Raw genomic sequence first — 21108 nt, forward strand, 5'->3', positions numbered from 1 at the left:
GTGATGATAAGTACGTTTCCTCTGTGGCTGTGCCAGTGCTGCTTTGTGGAAAAATACACCCACTCTGATTGTAATATAGAAGCATCATAAATCAGAATTACTATTAAAGCAGAACTGAGTTTAATTTGGCTGAGAGACAGAGTTTTACACAAATGGAGAGCTTTCCTGTGAGATTGAGTTACTCCACACTAGAAAACCCCTTAATTTTTTTCAGTGTAAATTTTTAAAGTGGATGGTGAAGTAGTGGAGCTCTAGCTAAACGTGCTAGTGCTGTGTGAGATCCACCAATTTAGTTTCCTTAGGAATTGTCTCTTGACACTTGAAAATAAGCTTATTTTTGTTTTGCAGTTCTTCTCTTGAAAAGGGTTTTTTCAAAGGTGACAGCTTTTCAATATTTATGAAATAAAGTTGTCTTTATTTCTAAGTCCATAAACTCAGGAAAGAGCTCTTTCAAGACTAGAAGAATATAGCTGCTTTATAATTTTTTTATTTTACTCTAACCATAAGGGTACTGCATGCACACAATGCAGAGGGGAGATGGTGTAACCTTCTCCGTTACATCACATTAGCACCTGGAAACCTTGCCATTGCATTGCCTTTGTCTGCTGGAGGTGCTGTGCAAGTGTGTGAACAGACAAATGGAAATTAATAGGCACCAAATTTGTTTTGACGTGGATGAGCTGTGTGATTCAGAGGGGAGAACTGCAGGCATAAAGCATTCAGGAAATACAGTGAAGCAGTCAAAACTGAGAAGCATATTTAGATGTCAGCATCTCTGCCAGGATTTGATAACGTACTGTTGCTGAAAATGAAAATGGGCAACGTTTTCCATAACTGAAGGCTTGTTGGACACATTGAGGGCAGGATTCAGAGCTAACTAGACTTAATTAGTTGGTTCTATTTTTGTAGTACAGGCAGGAGCAGCTGGACCAAACGTAGCTGGTGAAACTCTGGAGGCTGACACAGAAACTCTACAGATACTGTGCAGCAGATGAATCCTGGAGGTGCATTTTTAAAAAGAACCATGTCAGAAGTCTGTTGGGTGCTGCTCTGGTAATCAGAGAACATGAAGAGGCACTTCCAGAAAGCAGTCACTCTGTAGTGAAATAGTGCAGCAGGGGTGAGCTTGCATTTCTTCCTGCGTGTATCAGTCTGTCTTCAGGTATGAGTTCTCTGTTCTGAGCATAACAGGTTATTTCTGTGAACTGCTTCTCTTTGATTATGAACTTAGTTGAGTAATAAAGACATTTTAAGGATTATGTAGATTACTGAATTATAAACAATTTCTACTACGAGACTCCACATTTTTGCCATGTAAAATGTATGGTAGTTAAATCCCCACAAAATATGTTGTTGCACTTTATCAGGGCAGATACACATTTTAGGTCAACCACTGTGAAAACTTAAAGAACAGATTAAGTATTCAAACTGGCCCAATGTTTTCACTGGCAATGTGATAACAGAGATAAACACTGCTGTTATTGTTAAAGATATATCCATTTTTAAGTGATAAATAATTCTTAGGGAAGATATTCTGAGGAAGAACGTTATGACCACATGGATCTATTTTTGTTGTTTGGGGTGGGAGGGTTAGTGGTTGGTGGCTTTTCTCCTTTTGTTTTGCTTTGGTTTTGGTTTGGGTTTGTTGTTTTTTTGCTTCCTTTCCTCTGTCTTTCTCCCTTCCTTTTTAGTTCCTGGAACTTAACCCTTCCTACAGGAGGTGGATGTGACAGTGTTGTTCTACTCACAACAGCTCCTATAATGCTGATTCTGTTCTCACGTATCTCAAACCAAAAGTATGTCGGGTTTCCAGTGTCACTACTTTTCAGGGGAGAGCAAGAACAGTAACCAGTTGAAATCAAATCCTGCCTGCATTCTGAAGAGTGACATTTTAGCATATGGTATGTTAGCTGTCACATTTCTTTAGGTGTCAGACAGCAAACTCGAGGTGCTTAAGAGTATTCCCATTAGACCAAGAGCAAAAAGAATATCTGTCCTGCATATATTAGCCTTGGCCAGTCCTGAAATGAAACTTCCAATCTGGAGACAGACATTTTTACAATGATAGTTGAATAGAGCAGTACTGTACGTACTGTCAGTGGACTATACTGAATTTGTCCAGATGAAAGGTTTCTCGTGGATACTTTACACTGCACTATTGTTAAAAGGTAGCTGCAAGTTAAAGCAGTTTGTAATAGAGCACTGTTTCCCTAAAAGGAATCTGTTCAGATGCAGCATATCCTAAAAAGAGATAAAAACATTTCTTTGCAGTTTTTGTTTTTAGAAAATGTCATAGTAAGTGGGATTCCCCTGAATAGGAGTCTGCCTGTCTGTATAGCAGCTAATTTAAGATAGCTCATTGTTCAGTATGGCACAGTATGAAAGTTTATTAGTTATTATTATAGTATCATCCTTAGACTTTTCAAAAGTAATTGATATATTATAGTGGTATGGGATATCCTCCATCCATTCTTTAGATGTTTTCTAGTCTGAGAGCCACAGACCTTCTCTCCCTCTACTTTATGGCATTCCTTGCATCAGCACAAAGGTAGCACGAAACAACCCCAGATCCAAAACTCAGCTCCCGGCATTGAGAGCGTGCTGGTTCTAACAATAGGACATCAATGACTCCTGTGCAAAAGCAGCCTAAAGGCATTGCTAATCCAGGGCTACCGTCAGGCTTTGGTACACTGTGAAAATGCTGCTGAAGTGTCATGGGAGAAGTCTCATTGCTTGGCAATGTTTTGTGCAGTCTCTAACATTCTGTCATTTTATACATTACATCAGTGATATACTTTACATTACGTCTTTAATACCAAATAGTGCTCTGCACCTGTTTAGTATTGGCAAAAACTTGGAATGTGTGAAATCTGTGTAACAGGGGTGCAATACCTCAAAAGGTGGTGGCTTATGTACATCAGCTGTATGTTGTCATTTGTCCTCATCATTTTGTTTTCCTTGCTGTAGCAGTCCCTCCCTCTGATTCCCCCAGGGTGTGGGAAATAGGAGTGATATTTGGGAATGGGTTTGGTAATAGAACAGCGAGCTGTAGCACAGCACAGGCAGACGTTACCTAGCTAAAATTTCTAAAGCAGCCCAGCAATAGGCAAGAAACTCAGCACCAGCACCTGTCTTCCTGGTTAGCCCTGCCTGAACATTCCACTGCCTTTTCACCAGCACAGCTTGTTTAAAGCTGGCCCAGCCACTTCACTGCCACCTGTGGTGACAGCAGTACCCTGGGATGTCTGCCCTCTGCTCCTCACAGGGCTGGCTGTGGGAATGTGCCACTATGTGCATTGGCAACACTGCCTGGCACTCTGTGGCTGGCTGAGGCAGGAGGAGGCTGCTGTACACAAGAAGCATCAAAAATGGCTTGGGAACAGAGATAATTGATTGACCCAGGGAGATCAAAAGAATTAAGTCAGGACAGACAATTACGATGTGACCCTGGGGCAAGGCAAGGCAATGGAGCAGAGACTGTTATGGAGGAAACTGGCAGGATAAGCTACTAGGCTGTGCAAACTTTCTGTGATTTTGGCTTAGATTGGGGTGAGTGTGTACACTGCATAATGTTTAACTAGCTCACATTTTGTTTCTCTGAATTCTTGTAAAACATCAAGAGACTGAAGGCTTCTGCTAAGATGAAGGGAGTCTGACAACTTGCTGAGATGTTGCACCTGTGAGCTGGGGGAAAACGGCCACAGAAGGTTTCTGTTCCTTAAACGCACCAGTACATCACCAAAAATACTGGTGCCAAGGAGAAATCGAGGCCCTGTATTCTTCTCAAGCAACCTTTGAATACATATCTAGAGGCATCATGCCTTTACAAAGGAGAGACTGCATCTTGCCATGTTTGTTGCCTGCCAGAGCAAGTCTGTCCTCACATACATAAATATTTGTGGTTGTTTCTGAGTCTCCAGAGCTCTGCACCTTCTGGCCCTGCAAGTGTAGCTGTGCACATCAGCAGCAGAGGAGAGGACAGCCAGCTGCAGATGTGCTCTGGCAGATAGCAAACATGGCAGGAAGCAATTTCTTCTGCATGATGGTGTGATGGCATTGCCTCATCTCTTGGATCAGGCAGCAAAGAGCTGTGAATGTAAAAGGATGAGAGAAAGGAATGGGGTCAGGAGCTGGGAGCAAGAGGTTGATTGCTTGGGTGTGCTCTCCCCAGGCAGGGACCATGAGCGAGCAGAAATAAATTGTGTTTGTGAACAGAAGATAGATGTGATCTGACCTTGCTTACTGGGGAGTTTAATGAAGGTTTAGAAAGCAACATTGGTGGATGAAAATATTTGCCCTAATTTTAATCTTTGTTTTTCTTTACATATTGTTAGAAAAAATGTTGCTTTGGATTTTCAACCAGGGAACGAGTACAGAGGAGAGGGAACAGCTGGCTGCTCTGGATATTGTATTTTACCCAAGCTTATATGGACTTAGCACTCTTATTAGAGTTACCAGACAAGTGAGTCACAAGCTCAACTTGTCTGCCATCTCCTCAGATGAAGGGAGCAGTGTGATTGTTGGAATGGCTGTGTTGGTGCTCCTTGCTCATTTTAAGTAACTTTATTTTTTCAGGTACAAAACATGTCATGATTATGTGGATGGGCAGCAGTACTTGTTCTGGCTCACTGTTTCTGCTTGTTGAAACACTGGAAGAGCTACAATTTTTTCTTTTCTTTTTTTAGTATGTGGAAGGTCTGAGTTGCAGCAAACGTACAGGGCTTGGACATTTCCAAGATGTGACAGAGCCTTGGGGCAGGAACTGAAAGGTGGTGCTCTGCTGGGCCTGAGCTGCTGCTCAGGGAGAACAAGGATAAAATAAGGGTTGCACAGGGAAGAACTTATTGTTCTCCTTTTGACAGCTGGCTAATCTTTCTGAGTTTGGAATGCTTTAGTCAAGAGGCATAGATGGAGTAATGATGTGAGTATGTGGCTGACAGAATGCCCTGCTGCTTAATGGCTATTAAGAAAATACCAGAGGACTTTATTTATTTATGTATTTATTTATTTATTTATTTTTGATTAATTCAGTGTTGCAGGCACAAGGGGTGTGACTGCAGCTGCAGGAAAGAGTTCTGAATTCGTAGTCAAGTAAAACATTTCTGATTGCTTAATATTTATCTCGAGTAAATTGGCCTCTGGTGCCAGAGAAAACAGTCTTTGGGTTCAGCGGGTCCTGAGGCAAAGAAACTTTATTATGTTTTGGGCAGGATCTGTCAAACACTGCCAGGTGCAGTGCTATATACCTAACTTGAATCTTCCTGGCAGATGGGGGCCTAAGCTAGAAAGCATGCAGCTGAGGATGAAGGCCATGATAGTCTGTTTTTCATCAAAAGCTTGAGATCACAGCAGCAGCACAGAGCTGGAAGAGCAAGAGAAGTCTGGGGCTCTGAAACAGACTGGGAGGGTAAGAGTGCAGCTGAAGAACTTGGAGAGCCACTTGAGGAGGAGGAAAAGATCAGTGGAAGAAGGAAGCACACCTCCCCATGCAGAAGACAGAGAGTTGTACTCTGATCTCATGTACAGCAAGAAGAGCATCCAGCTCCAAAGCTTATCCACCATGGGCAAGACAAAGGAAAATTCCAGATCTGAATTTGCAGCCAGAATTCAGGAACCAGAGGAAGGAGCTCAGGAGGTTGTGCTTTTCAGGTAAGGCTGCCTGCATTTAGGTACTGTGCTTATAAAATTGCTGGTAGGGTTTATTCAAGGGCTTTGATTAAATCGGTGTCAGTGTGGGCTAGGCTGGGGGCTCTGCAGAACTGTAGTGTGCTGAGAAGCAAGGCCCCAGGAACACTCTGTCTTACCCTGCTTTCCTGGTTCAGTGATGGTGCAAATGCTCTTCTTAAGTCTTCATCTATGTGACTGCTGTAATGCTGAACCTGCTCATAAAAGTAGAAACTGTGGCTAAGGATGGATGAGCAGAAGGTGAGCGATGACACTGCTAAGAGCCTGCTCTGCGGCCAAGCCAAATTTAAGCCTTTCCATTCCTGTCTAGCCCTCTAACCACCTGTTCAAGTCAACCAAAGACTGTATAATGATGAAGGTGTCCTTCAATGCATGATGTACTTTTCCTGCCTGTTTTATTTTGGTATTAATGAAACGTTTTTTCAAGCCCCACTTGCATATCTTCATTTGGAAAACAAATTAATCTATTCTGATAAAAGCTGGCAGAGGAGCTCACAGTGAGCATGTGAGTGTGCTGACATGCAACTGAGCTGCCAGAATAGTGAGATTCCACAACACACTCCACAAAACGGCCTCCTGCTCCTTGTGGGTAATTAAATGTCACTCGGTTTGAGCAGTCAGCCTTCAGTGATGGAGTTCAGCCAATTAAAATATCTTTTGTGTAAACAGGATAAAACTGGTGGCATATGACAGGAGGGTGACTGAATTGCTCAGTTTAATAACACCTCTAACTGTGCAATAAAGGTGTCTGGTTTCTATGTAAATTGTTGTACGCCACAGAACTGTTGGGTTTAATATTAGTGAGCAGTTTAAATGTTGTAGAGTCCTGTTTATACAGTCTGGGGTGCATTGCTTGAAAGGATTCCCTAGATTATAATGTGAATTGTGCGTATTTGATGTTGAATCATAGAATGCCTTAGGTTGGAAGGGACCTTAAAGCCCTTCCAACCCCTGCTGTGGGCTGGGTGCCCCCCACCGGCTGCCCATGGCCCATCCAACCTTGGGCAACTCCAGGTATGAGGCACCCACAGCTCTGGGCAGCAGTGCCAGCACCTCACCCTCCTCTGAGTAAAGAATTTCCTTGTAACATCTAACCTCAGGCTTCCCTCTTTAGTTTTAAGCCATTCCCTCTTGCCCAATCACTATCAGATTGTGTAAAATATCACTCTCCCTCCTGCTTGTAAGCTCCCTTCAAGTACTGGAAGGCTGCAGAGAGATCACCCCGAAGCCTTCTTTGAGCTAAACAAATCCCTCAACCCTTCTTCACAGACGAGGTGCTCCAGCCCTTACAGTCATGTTGAAGAGAGCACCTTCTCTTCTTGTGAGCTTACAGAAGAGGAGCTCCTACTTTTTGTTCTTGGGCTGAAGGCAGGGATGTGACAATGTGTTTCACTGTGTTGCTCTTGCTTTTGTTACTTAGATGGGAGAGCTGGAAAAAGAGAAGGCTTACTTGTGCTTGGCATCCTTATATGCTGATATTAAAATCCTCTGAATAAATTCCAGCGTTAGCTGGTGCAAAATCGTAGAGACTTGCTCTTTCAAGTTAACCAGCTTTTTTCCCTCTAAGTTTGGATGTTGCCTTTGATCTGTTCCCAATCACATATCAAGATATTGTTTGGGCTGCTTATCTCTTTCTCTGAGCAGTTGTGCTGCACATGTACTGTTGTGCTTGCCAGGGAGCAAATTCATAGAAAACCACACTGAAAGTATTTTCTTTTCTGGCAGGACAGCTGTGGAGCATTGTGACAAAGGACTGAGATGGACGAGTTTCAAGGCTGGGAGCCACCCATATACACTGAGTGTATATGAGGCAGGCTAATGAGGTGCTGATGGAGAGGTGACCATGTCACACCACTGTCTGGGCCAGGAGCATGCTACAGGTACAGTCAGAAGCAAAGCTGTCTGTCCACCTGTTGACTTCACCAGCTTGGAGGATCTGAGGGCTGTAGCCACGGTCAGCAGCAATGCTTTCCACCAGGAGTATGAGCAGGTGCAAGGGACAGCAGCTGCAACCCTTGGTAGGTACCAGACGTGAGATAGGGGGTTTGGATCCAAGCATCCTTAGGATTTCCTTCATAAGTGCTTTTGTAAGACCATCCTACTTCAGAGCACTTCAGTGCAACCTGCCCTGGCTATGGCTTTTAGCAGCTGATTTTGTGTTTGTTGGTCTATTGTATGCATAGGTCTGCAGAGCAGCCATGCTTAGCCAGCTGAGAGGAAAACTCACACATCCATCTGAGGCTTTTGCAGGGTGTTGCTGCAGGAAGAGGTTTGCTCTGTTGTCTGTGTCGCACCAGTATGTCCTCAGAGAGCACTCTTCTGGCCTGGGCACATCCTCCATGGCCTAAATCAGGGCTTGTGGGGTGGGGCAGTAGCTAAGGGAGGGGGGGTTAGGGTTAGAGCAGCCCGTGTGTCACTGCAATCCCATGTCTGTGGAAGTCCCAAACTTCGGGACCAGCAGTGCACGCGAATGCAGTGCAGTCAGTGTGGATACATGCTGTACCTCGCCTTCACAGGCGTTTGCCAAACACAAACCAAAGCAAAAGGATTCTGGAAGAAAGTCAGAAGTGAAACACTGGACTGCTGAAGTGCACAGTGAGAAAAAACTGGGAGAAGAATGTGAAGGATTCCTGGCCTCAATAGAAGGTAAAAAGTCATAAAATAGCAGGGTAACAAAAGTTATTGGAAAAGGGCCATAGTATCTGTTATGCAAAGGAAAGCAGGATTTGGCGGTGCCACACCAAGAGGGACATCCATATTCTGTGCTGGATAAATACCTGGCTTCCTTTCTCAGCCACTTAATACTGACCTCAGCCTACTGGGTGCAGTGCACACCTTAGAAACGTCCCTTTTGCTCTCAGGATGTGGTTAGCGGCTGTGCTACCTCCAGAAGAGTGGTTTGATAGCAGTGGGGACTTGTTCCTTGTGGGGCCTTAAGGAATCTTGTAATGGCAGAACTACAGGGAAAAACAGTAAAGAGACAAAAATACTTCAGAATGAGGTTAAACATTACTAAAAGCAAAAAAAAAAAAAGAGTTGGTTGGATACTCATGTTAAGTAACATGAGAACAGAGAATTATTTCTTTTTACCCAGACAGTGCAGGTCCGCTTTGCTTTGTTGCTTGGCGTGTTTACTAAGAAGATGAGGGGTAGAGCTACACCGCCCGTGTGTATTGAGCATGTGTAAGCAGATGTAAGTGTGGTATCCCACCTAGCACTCTGGAGCAAAGTTGAACGTTTCTTGGGAGAAAAATGGCAACCTAATGGGATCCTATTACTGCAATATCTGCTATTTCTTTCTAACATTGCAGGCTTACACCAACGCATATTGCTCATCTAGGATGGTTGTTGGTTTGTTTTTTTTTTTTGCTGTGGAAAAACTGAAGTCATAAAATTACAGGACATCAGGATACAGCAGCAGGTAAGTGCATTTTAACCTGCCAGGAAAGCTCTGATAATTTGGGCTTTGCTGTATACTTATGTGTGTATGTGTATATATGTGTGTGTGTGTGTATTTGCTACTGTTTTACTTTGTGGTAGTTTTACATACTACCATACATATACATATAATACGTATGTATTTGGGGTTTAATGACATCGGTTTGATGAGAAGTGAGGTGGCAGGTTAGAAAGGAAAGTGGAAGCACAGCCTTGCATCTGTCCCTTCTGTTGTAGTCACTTCCACGTCAGCAAACACAGTGTGTGTGTGCACGCTGTCACTGGTCAAGTATCTGTCATTTGTTAGCCTTTCTGACATCTTTGTTGGGGAGAAGGTTTTACCATGTCTTTTTAACACACAATGTTGTAAGCTGTCAAAAAGTCATACAGGTTTTCATGTTGTGCACATTTCTTCCACTTGCCTATGCATATACAAGCAGGCTTTTATTTTCTGGCATCTATTTATGAAGGTCTGAACAGAAAGGGCAGTGATAAAGTACTTCGTAAGACCAACTCAGGACTTTTTTTTTTTTCTGAGGCTTGCATGAACATGGCAGCATCTGCTCCGTCCTGGCTGGCACAGAGGCACCTGGAGGAGTGGCAGCATCACCCCAGCCAACCCCTCACCACTTTCACATAGTTAAATGCATTTTAATTTAAAATTTGATAATAGTTATGTATTTAACTACTACATTGTCATCTCTTGGTTCATTCCATCGCAATAATGAGTTTTGATCCAGAAATGAAAACAAGATATTCCCAGTAGTATCAAGTAACAGCTTTCTTTACTGATTACTTTAAAATAAGGACAAGTCATTTCAACTATTCACAAATATTTCTGACACACTGCAAAATAACCTAAGAGAAGACAGATCATGACCATAATTGAAGCAAGACAGTTGCCAGAATTTTTACAGATATGTGGTTCGCTTCCATTTCAGAATGTTTGTTGATGCATTTGTGCAGGAGAATATCGATCTGCTTGGTCACACAGGCTTTTGCTGTACATACAATGCTGATGGTGTCCTAAGGGACAAAGTGGAAAAATGTTCTTAAAAGGGTACTTTGGCAGAAACAGCCATTTGGAATATGGACTCTCATGGCTGTAGCCTTGCTGCAAGGTCTGACTTAGTTTTAATTACAATTCTGTAACAAGATATGCAACTGACATTTGTTTTACACTTTATGTAAGTATTTAAAAGATCTGAGACCTATTTTTGCTACGTATATATTTTTTAAGCTTTAAGACTGTGCCACTAAGAACACTTTATCCATCTGCCATTTTCTGAAATGTTACTATTGTCAAAATTAGAATCCTTAACAGCGATGATGATGTTCCTCATCTAAAATTCCTAAACCAAATGGGAGAATTCCCTGGGAACCTGCAGACCAAGTGCATGACACAAAACTAAGAAAGTTAGCCCAAAGTTCTGATAAATATTTAGCGCCAGCGAGAGCTAACATTTGTTCTAGTTCTAAACAGTTGGATGTTTATTATATACAGAACACTTGGGTAGAACATGGACATTATACAAAGGTGACTCAAGGCATTTCACGGTCTGAGTTGTTTGTACAGCAGTAACACAGCTGCCCTCTTTTGCTTACGCACAGGCTTGTGCCCCGTGTGGCAGGGATCGTTCCTGGTGGTTCGATGGGCACAATCGTACCGTCTGCCAGTGGCCTTCTGCAGGCTGCGCAGGAGCTGCTGGCAGGATTGAGGGCTGGCTCCTGAGCTAGAGACAGACCTGTGCAGCATGATGAGGTGCCAGTTTACAATAGGTAAGGATTTGGTCTTTTGCCTTCAGCATATGACCACCTGGATTCTGTACCGGCACTTTGCAATGAGCACCATTAGCTGACTTTGGTAACCTATTTCTCGGCACAACCAGCGGGATCCCGCAGTGTGCTGAGCTCCTCTCCTGTGCAGTAAGAAAGCATAGACTGCCAATTATCTTGCAACTAGAGTCTGTAAATATTAAAAACATAAATATGTTAATAACCATACACATATACACAAAACACAGCAGTAGCAATATTACAGGATGCAGTGCCTACTCTATATAACTGCTTTTTGATACAGATGCAAGACCAAAATAAATGCTGTTTAATAACGAACAACCCTTCTTCAAAGGTCAATGGCAGTGATTCAGAATTCAGGTCCAGGCTTCGGATAGCTCTGAAGCCAGATCAATCCCACTGTCTATCAAATCTAATTAATAGAAGAGTAACACTATGGGAAAATAATGAATATCTGTTAATACTAAGACTTTCCAAGCCAGAGATTTCATACTGTTTGTAATTAATTCTCCCTTTTTCACAAGTGCTCTTTGGGTGAGTACTCGGGTTAAACGGGATAAAGTTACTACATACAAAACATGTTTTAGAGGCAAGGATTAATAGAAACAACCAGCACTGATTTACAGTTCCTGAATTCCAGGAGGAGGTCTTCATGTTTTTAATTGAAGTTGCAGTGAGATTGCACTTAGCAGACCACTGAGAAATTGTCATTCTCCATCTGTTTTTCCTTTTTCATGCAGTTCTGTTTCAAAGCTCGGTAAGAACAGCATGAGAAGGGCTGCAGGAGTGGGCTGTGCTACTCCACTGTCTTTGCTAATGCTCTTCAGAGCAGCGTCCTCTTCTCAACATCACATCGTCCAGTCCAATGTCCCCAGTTCTTCCTTTTCCTTTCTCTCCTTTGAAAATAACCTGGGAAAACAAACAGAACAATTGGAGTGCCAAAATTAGATGGAACAATCTTTGGTTAGGATGGCAACTGCCTAACAGCAAGAATGTAAAAGCAAGAATAAGAAAGCTCAGCCAGTCTGTTCTGCTTAGAATTATTGTTGTTTCTCTGATCCTTTTCTCTTTGGCAGGATCCCTATGAAGTGGCAGCAGTTCAGGACAGAGCTATGACACAAATCAAGGCGCTGGTTGAAGCTTTGTTCCAGGTGCCACTGCCAAGGTGAGAATTTCCATGTGAGAGTCTGTGGTGCTTTCTGTAGCTCGTTGCTGCACTGTTCTTGTTGTCCTCACAGCAAACATAAAATCCTGTCTGTTTTAACAAAAACTGTTGTCTAATAGAAGAGCCTTCCACTCCTAAAACACCTTAGCGCTGACTTAGTAAAATGCCAAGCACAGTTGGAACTAGAAACACTCATCCTGTACTTTACTATGACTTTGCAGGAGCTATAATTTGTCCTCAAAAAATGGCGGTGAAAAACACAAAGCTTATTCATTAGGAAGTGTGATAAAGGACTCCTTTCATTTATATTCTCCTTAAGTTTCCAGCAGGTGCCCCAAAAGCACCAGCGGTTGGTTGCTTTTGTTTTTTAAATAGCTAGAAATATGTCTTTATTTCCTGATTTCTCTGTGGCTGGGGCCTTCCCTGCTCAACTAGAGTTTGCTTTCATTCCCTGATCCTCAGGATGAATGACGCAAAGGGTTCAGGCCAGCATCCTAGGCTGCCCCCCCCAGCTGGAAAAGTTCCCAGGCTGATGGTTGTGTGAGGAGCTGCAGAGCAGCGCTGCTCAGCCCAGCACTCAGTGAGGGGCTATGTGCCATGCTGACAGCTGCTGCTGCAGCAGGGGTGGTGCAAAGGGAACTCCTGCTCTTGTTTACAAGCGTGGGGGCGTCTATAAATCATTTATTTAGAAAAATGAAAATATCTAATAACACACACTTATTTAAAGAGCTGCTATTAAAAAGAGAGACCTTAGGAAGCACCTTACCTCTATTTACAGTGTTACAGTTACTCTGTTGTATTTTTTTTTGCTAAGCATACTGTTTCCCTGCTACAAATGTCCACATTCTCAGTCTGGCATTCATTTACAGCCAGCAGAATGTTGGGCATCATTTTGATTGTTCCTGAAGGCAAGTTTTCAGACAGTTATCTGCAGTAATTTCAGCCTTAATTTTAGGACCACTATAATGTGTGTTGTAGCCTCTTCCACCCTTAAAGCATCCATACCCTTTCTTCTGATCTGAAACAGAAACTACCTTCAAAGAAAGCAGAGCTTGAAGAAGTTGCTGACCTTCTGATGCATCATTCTAATCAGCCAGTGTTTCTAAGCTCTCCAGGTATTAAAAGATGCTACTTTAAGATTAAGATTAAAAGATGGTACTTTAAGACAGCTGCTTTTGATAACATTAAACAGTTTTGTGTTATTGGCATCTTAGATTTATCTCCTTATCCAGATCAGCAGCAGTTCAGCTGAAAAGCAGAATCATGGGCAGCTGCACAGATGAGCGACCTGCACTGTCAGAACTGACTGTTTGCCCTATCCGTGCCCTCTTTAACCAGTTATTAATCCACAATGGATGACTATCTGTATTCCAATGATGCTATATTTTTCAAAAAGCATCCTTCGTGAGCCATCCTGATACAGGCTATTTGGAAATCCCTTGGCAGTATGCTTTTGTCCTGTAGGTTGCTCTCACCTCCATAAGTGATTATAGTCAATTACAAAGCCATACATGGTAGCTCAGTACTGGCTATTGTGTAGGCTTCTATCTATCTAGATCTATGAGTGCTCTGGGTTTGAGAGAGCTGTTGGTTTGGTTCTGTTTGTGTTTTTTTTTTTTGGACAGAACTAATTAGAAATGTGATTCCATTGGCAAGGATAAATGTAGAAATAAAAAAGTCTGGAAGTAAACCCAGGAAGCAAATAACCAAGTGCTACACAAACCAAGTGTCTTCAGATTTTCATGGGAAAAAAAAGTACAGGCCTTGCAGTTGTACTCACACTCTTGATGCCCAGTCCTCGCAGAGTTATGTGTGTCTGCCTCCAGCCGTGCCCGCCGTTCCTTCCCCACACAGCTGGTCCATGAGCACCACTTCTCCTCACAAAGACTTGCAGGGCACCCGAATGCAGCCCGGGCACCTTGTGTCTGAATGACAGGCACAAGTCCCCAGGCTGAGCCATGTGGCCCAGCGGCAGAATAAGATGTGCTGCTTTTCCCTCTGTGCCTTTGGGTTCAGAGATGGTAAGATATTGTCCCCCTGCAAAACAAAAAGCAATTCCTTCATTACCATTTTCCTTCTTAAAATTTCAGGACCAAATGCTTAAGCGCTGTGAAAGAAACAAAACAGGGCTCCACAAGGTCCAGCAAGTCTTCAGTGAGGTGTATTATAGCTGGAACATGCACTGGAACTGCCACATCTCCCTCCCACAAGGTAAGATTTACAGTCCTGGTCCCTTGCTTACATTGGGTACCAGGTTAGATCTTTCCTATAACTTTTTTTACAAAGCAAATATTGTATCTTTTGAAAATGAAGCTCATATATTTGTTCATTTAACACATCCCTTGGGTGACTACGTTGGTTTTAAATTCCCATTGATATTAAAGCTACTGTGTTGCTTTACACATACTGTAAGCTGCAGGGTTTTGCCATTGCATGAAGGCCTGCATAAATATACTACAATAGAACTGACCCCCAGATCCGTTCCTTTTTTTTTCTTGAGAACTGTCTTAACACATGAAGTCTCACAGGGTTTCCATTAGCACACGTGAACAGCTTTTTTATTTAACGATAATTTAAATTCCTCATCTGGACAAGACATAGAAAGCTGGACAGAGCTACGATTTCCACAAGGCTGACAGCCTGATACGTTTGCTGAAGTCTTTTCCAACAACACTGAGTTGCTACTGAACATAAGCACTTAATTAAAAATTACTACGTGATCATGAGAAAGTGCAAGTGGCTTCACAAAAATACTGCCAAGTGCACGGAAAAGTAGAGGATATCATAGGGAAGTAAGGATGGAGGGATGAGAGGAAGAGAAAAGGAAGCTAAGGAGTGGAGGAGAAGGGAGGAAGAGAAAAGGGGGAAGAGAGAAAACAGAGTAGGAAGAGTGAAAAGAGAAAGAAGAGGGAAGTGAGAAAAAAAGAAAGGAGAATAAGAAAAGAGGGGGAAAAGAGAGAAGGGAGAGAAAAAAGAGGAGAAGAAAGAAGAATAAGAAGATAGCAAGAAGGGAGAAAGAAGAGCATAAAGAAAAGAGAAAAGATGAGAGTAAAGAAGAAAGAGAGAAAGATTCTCTTGCTCTGAACCTCAGAATCACTATTTATATAAGAGCAGATTTACCTTAAGAGCTTTTGAGAAAGTGCCATTCAGGCTCCCCAAGTGAAACCTATGATGTAGAAATGTTCATTTTCTTTTTTTTTATTATTATTTTTAAATACTGCAGACATGCAATTTTGCTTCACTACAGAATGGAATACTATTTTAAATTTCGGCCATATTTCTACTCAGCCTCTACTCAAAATAGTCATTTTCTTAAAAGGTTCCTTCTTAAAGCCACAATTATTTCCCCCTAAAGTTGTGAGATCCCACAACAAGGTACCAGAGCTTTTGAAGCAAAGGAGAACAAGCCTCCTCTCCAGTTCTCTACTTCTACATCCATTTTAAAATTCCTTTTTTTTTTTTTTTCAATGAGAGTTAACTAAGCAAAGTATTTTTTTGTTGTCTAAGGTCTCAGGTCTGCATTTGGGCATAAAGTGGGTTACATTTGTCCAAGTATTAAAGTGTCCAAGTGTTAAAGCTTGCTTTTTTTTTTGTAGTAATGCGTTGTTTTTGTATCAAAGTCACCAACTGCTAAAATGAGAGACTTGAAATAATGCACTAGTTTGTTGTACATACAGTTACATCACTGATTTGACTCATTACCTGCATCTGTTTCAGATAGTTACAGTGACTGAATCCAATCAATAGGAAACAGATTTAGGTAGGCATAACGCCAGCCTATCTCTAGGCATGTCCCTACAGTTGAAGGTCCCCTCAAAGCAGCATTTTCTGCATGCAAGATAAGCTTGTACAGCTTCAGCATGGCACCTTTCAAAATGCCAATAAATATCAAACTTTGAAAGGTGAAAGCAAACACTCAGGCACAAGCTGTGAAAATAAATCTCTGAAACGAGGTATTCTAGCCAGGAGGGAGCAGGGGGGGTGACTTCAGGGGACTGGTTTTAACAGGTTGTGTCAACAGCAGCAGAGCATACACAGGAAACAGAAAGCTGAGACTGTCCCTGACTGGAACTCAACACAAGAGGAAAAAAAGTTATAAAAAGGAAAAAAAAAGAGCTAGCTCAGAATCACAGTACTGGAACTGAATGTGTATTAACAACAATTTTTAAAGTATAGATAATTAACAGCCTGAAAAGGGTGCACATGCTGCGGTAGCAAATGGAAGCACAGGCATCTCTGACAAGGTGGTACATAAGGAAGACAGCTCTCAGTGCCCTCATCTTCCCTCTGCAATTTACCACCTAGAGCATTTTACCGCCTGAGAGCACTTTCCTTCCTCAGCCTCCATCCGCTCACATAATGCCAACATTGTGTACATCAAAGGCTGCTCTTCCTCTTCTGGGTATGAGGTAATCCTGTGGTTACAGGCAGCCAGAGCTGTGTGTCTAATCCCCAGGGCTGTGGCTGTCAGCCTCCTCCTGTCCTGCACAAGCCTACTGCGCTGCCCCAGGGTCATTTTTTCTTACCCCAGCCTTCCCTGCTCTCAGAAATCTCTGTGCACTGGCAGCCTGTCTTTCCTTCCTTCCAGCTACTTCATGGTTTTCCTATACACAGCTCTCCGTAACTTCGCACTGAATTTCATAAAGTGAAACAGGTCGCATTAAAACTGGAGCATTGTAAGTAACAGCAGAACAGACTACTTGCAGCACCTTCTAATTTTACTGGTAACATGGAAATCATTAAGTTTGCATCATTGGTTGAAAAATAAGCTAATCACAGAATCATAGAATGGCCTGGGTTGAAAAGAACCACAATGGTCATCTAGTTTCAACTCCTCTGCTATGTGCAGGATCACCAACCACCAGAATGCCTCCAGTGATGGGGCATCCACAACTTCCTCCTGCCAGGAACAGGCAGCCTGTTCCAGTGTATCACCACCCTCTGGGTGATCTGTTACTGTGTACAATCATTTCCTAAACACACTCATTCCTCTTTTGGAGCCATTTTTCTTGTAAAGACATCAGCTAAGATAAAAACACGAATGACCTTTCATGTTGGAATCCCTAGTTTTGATTTTATACACAGAAGAGGTGTGGGCCTGAAATAAATACGTACCACAACTAATGTGGTACAGAATCTGTGTAAATCTGTCATAACTCAAGAACTGTCATCAACCTCAAGACCAGATACTTCTTCAACTACAAGATAAGATCGTATGCATGTGCCTTACCTGACGCGTCTCTAACTGGCTCCCAGTGTAAACCATCATCCTTGTCCTTGATCCATCCACACAGGCCACTGTCAAAATTACAGCTGTGTACCAGCGTGCCTAGGCAGAAGAGCCAAAAAGCAAAAAAGAATGATTGAAGCCTTTTACTTGGGGAACTAAAGCCCTGGTGGCTGACCCAGGCACAGAAATACAAAAGTGAAGGAGCACTAGAAAAAGGACGTACAAAAATACTAAAATGAAAAGGGATACAATTGTTATTACTAACAATTTAGTGTTTTTTTAGTGCTTTTTTTCTGCTCAGTTCCTTTTCCTAACAGATTATGAAGGGCCATTTAGGTCGTTGTTTTCTTTTTACAAAGCACAGCCTAACAGGAGGCATAAGATCCAGGAGTCCTGTGAATTGTGTACAAGCACAAGAGATCTCAAGTAATCTTAAACTGTGGGCCCCAAACAGGAGATTGATCGTTACCTGGGTCATCATTTGCTTCGAATTCATCAGCAGTAATCCCTCTTTCAATTTCAAGTATTTCAAACAGGTTATTGCTCACTCCTGGCTGGCGTGGAACTGTGAGAAAAGTAGGTTTTCAGAAATGAACGAGATAAAGATAGTGACCCACTGCCTTATCTATAATAAAAAACAGAGAGCAGCTCTGGGCATTGTGCTTCTCTTGGAAAATTCAATATATTTAATTACAGTTGACACAAAGATTCATAAACTTTATGCCTAGGTGATTTATGTTGTAACATTTATCTGAGCTCTGTAAAAGGTGACTGCAAAGCTGCTAAGGGCTCTTCTAACGAAAGCTGCTTTTTCAACCAAGAAAAAAAAGAAATCTCTAACTTTGAAGCACAATTCCTCTCCGAATGTACTTCTTAAGATAGCAGTTTCTCAGCAACGTACAGACACATTAAAGCCCTTTCTCAATTTCCAATCCACTCACCTTGCGCAGATGCTTCAAAGGACAACTTCAGCACAAGGCACTGGCATTTGAATGAGGCTCCATGTGAAAGAAGGTGCTATCCTGTCTGTCCTCCTTAACCCAAAAATCAAATCAAAGATTCTTTTGCACGAGGACAACACATAGATTACACTTTGTAAGAACTCCAAATCCAGAAGACAGAGCAACCTTAAAACAGTACAGTAGCTTTGTGCCTCTTACATTTGGGACAAAATAATCAATCAAGTGCAAATTATTTTAAAGCAACATGCTCTACAAGATCTGTAACACATAAATAAACTCAAAGGCTGTATGAAACTTGTTAATTTCTACACTAATTCTTACAACTTTTTTTTTTTTCCATTATCAGAATCATCTGTAGATTTTGGAAGACATCAATTTGCAGTCCATGATACCAGTGCATGATCAGCCTTAAGGACTTCAGGTCAGCCTGGGGAGCAAAGGCCTGTTCTTTTTTAAGATACTGTTTGCAATTATATTTTTGCTATTTTGTTTAATGGGTTTCTTTAGCTCCTGTGAGATTTAATACAGTAGAAGTCTTATGAATCTGAACAACCTACACCACTTAGTCCAGTAAACATGCTGCAGTATATCTATGCACAAATAATACAGTCACATAACAGAAAACAGTTCAGCTCAGGCAGCAGAAAGCTGCAGGAACAAACTGCAGGAAATATTAGGAATTTGTTTTACTATTATCACTATTTCAGTTTGCTTAGTACAACACCATTTCTCATATACTTAGAATTCCATAAATCTCTTTTATATTTTATGTTCATTTTCTAAAAATCCATTCTGTCTGTGCACACATACAAGCATTCTCCAAATTAAAGCTGACATTACTTGCCAATAATTAAAGGTTTGAAAAAATAAAAGTTAAAAACAAAAATCTTCAAACCTTTCCCCTTAAGTCCTCTCCCAGTGCTTTTATGGGCTCCTAGAGAAGCACACTGGGCTTTCAAACAGCCCGTTCAGTGCTCACACCTAATGAGAGGAATGTGCACTCGATCCAAGAGCAGAGTTACCACAAGCGATGCGGGACTCTCCGTGTGCTCCATGTGTTCCCTGTGTTGCGCCACGACAACGTGTATGTGGAGTGGTGATCGTGGGAGCAAGTATTTGGCACAGCTACTTTCTGCAAGCTTTCCAGGCCCTTTCTGTGTACTTTATATAGCATGTCAAGTGTGTTTTTCACTTAACTTGAACAGTTTGATAAAGCTCGTTAAATATAAACCTGGCTTCTTGGAGAATTTTGTAAGCTCTGAGTGAGCCAATACATCAACACTGCCATATCCTCCACGTGAATTAGCTGGAGCACTTCTTGGATGCATGGGCAGGGAGGGAACATTTAGCAACTGCTAAGGACTGGTTTCTTTTCAGCTCTGTAATCCCTGGGGAAGCAAATAGGACCATTTTCATTTACTTGTTAATTACTAAGCTTGGGAGTGTGAGAGATGGTTGTACAAATCACACCGTTTTAATTACAGCCCTATCGTTGCTTTGGTGGTACAAAACCAAAATACGGAGTGCAGCTTCCCGTTACAATAACTGTTACTACTGTTACTACCCAGTTTTGCCTTACAAGGAGCACTGCACTCCTATACATTTCCATTCCACACAATGATCATGACCAAACTTCCCACTCATGGTCAAAACAAAACTCATAAAAAGCTTTTCAGCCTGAATAGTTGCTATGATTAAAAGTTGTTAAATTCCACTTGCAAAAATCCCCCGAAGTGATGAGATGTCACACAGAACTGGCAGAAAGCAGCTAAAGGAAAGGGTAGCCCAAAGGTCAGCCAGACTCCACAGTCATTTAGAGAGGAGTACATCCTCCTTTCCCCCAGGGAAGACTTTGATTTATCCCAGGCTAAAAAGATATCCCTGGTGTCCTGGCTGCACAGCATAAATCTGCAGATCCCAATTCTGCGGTAAGAATTACTTCAGGAACTGTGTTTGTGGACTGTTCCACCCTCCTCAGCAATGGTGCAGATGAGCAACCACTCCAAAGTCTACTCTTGCATTTCTCAGGTGATTGTAAAGCTCATGCTTTTGACCTAAATCAAACATCTTATTATATGTACTTCCAGAAGATTTTTTTTTTAAAGCAATGTGCTTTTCTGAAGAGAAAAGAGAAGCACTGGAAAGTAGCAATTCAGTCTGAGGGAAACACAGCTAGAACAACTTGTTTCAAAAGCTCACAAACAGGCCCTGTGGTTAAACTATCAGCTCCTCAGTCTTAGGGTTTAGCTCCAAAGTACAAACAGGAACAAAGTGCCCATCTCAAATGCTTAAATATTAAGACAGATACATTTTAATAGTTGTGAGAACAGTGAAGGTAAGTTAAATGCTACTGTAAAATGCTATTTCCATGATATCACGGAATAACCAAACCCAAGTCTTTACTTTTAGCACTTCCCTTATTTCTACAGTTTCAAGGATCACATAACTGCATTTACTACACCAAGGACTTTTCAGTCATTGGAAGGGGCAGCAGAAAAAATCCCATCTTAAAATCTTGTTAATAGCTATTACGAGAAGTGACTCCAAGTTCAAGTCTTTTCAGCAACACTGAGGACTAAGAAAGAAACTTGCTCAACTGTCTTTTAATGCTGATACCCAGTGCGTTAAGTTTTGTCTTTAAGCTTATGTTTTTAAGACCTGTTTTAAGATCCCAATGGTAACAGAAATTCCTACTCTTAATGAGAAGTATATTCTACCTGTCAGACTTCATCCATCTTAGTAAACAGGAGAGGTTCCTTCACCACAGTTTGCAGTGAAACAGTTAAACATTAAAGCCATCGCTGCATTCCTCCCTCATTTCCATTCCCCCC

General features: G+C 41.9%; 1 protein-coding gene and 2 long non-coding RNA genes across 6 annotated transcripts in view; 1 reads left to right on the top strand and 2 right to left on the bottom strand.

Annotated features, from left to right (window-relative positions):
* Positions 1-9889: 9889 nt before the first annotated feature.
* The window catches only part of NPNT (nephronectin), a 41699-nt gene continuing 30480 nt past the window's right edge, over positions 9890-21108 (bottom strand). For all 4 annotated transcript variants that reach the window (XM_048943366.1, XM_048943363.1, XM_048943364.1 and 1 more), the window contains 4 exons: positions 17785-17880; positions 17316-17414; positions 13866-14122; positions 9890-11829 (listed from right to left, as the gene is read on the bottom strand). In XM_048943366.1, coding sequence (XP_048799323.1) covers positions 11734-11829; positions 13866-14122; positions 17316-17414; positions 17785-17880 — 548 coding nt within the window. In that variant the 3' untranslated portion in view covers positions 9890-11733. The remainder of the gene's footprint in view (positions 11830-13865; positions 14123-17315; positions 17415-17784; positions 17881-21108) is intronic.
* On the top strand, positions 11880-19180 carry LOC125692631 (uncharacterized). The gene is made up of 3 exons (XR_007376790.1): positions 11880-12085; positions 14176-14296; positions 18624-19180. It is a non-coding gene; the product is annotated as an uncharacterized LOC125692631 (long non-coding RNA).
* Positions 18136-19276, bottom strand: LOC125692628 (uncharacterized). The gene is made up of 2 exons (XR_007376787.1): positions 19173-19276; positions 18136-18349 (listed from the first exon to the last, which is right to left on the bottom strand). It is a non-coding gene; the product is annotated as an uncharacterized LOC125692628 (long non-coding RNA).

The sequence above is a fragment of the Lagopus muta genome, chromosome 4, assembly GCF_023343835.1.
Source record: "Lagopus muta isolate bLagMut1 chromosome 4, bLagMut1 primary, whole genome shotgun sequence".
Lineage (NCBI taxonomy): Eukaryota > Metazoa > Chordata > Aves > Galliformes > Phasianidae > Lagopus > Lagopus muta.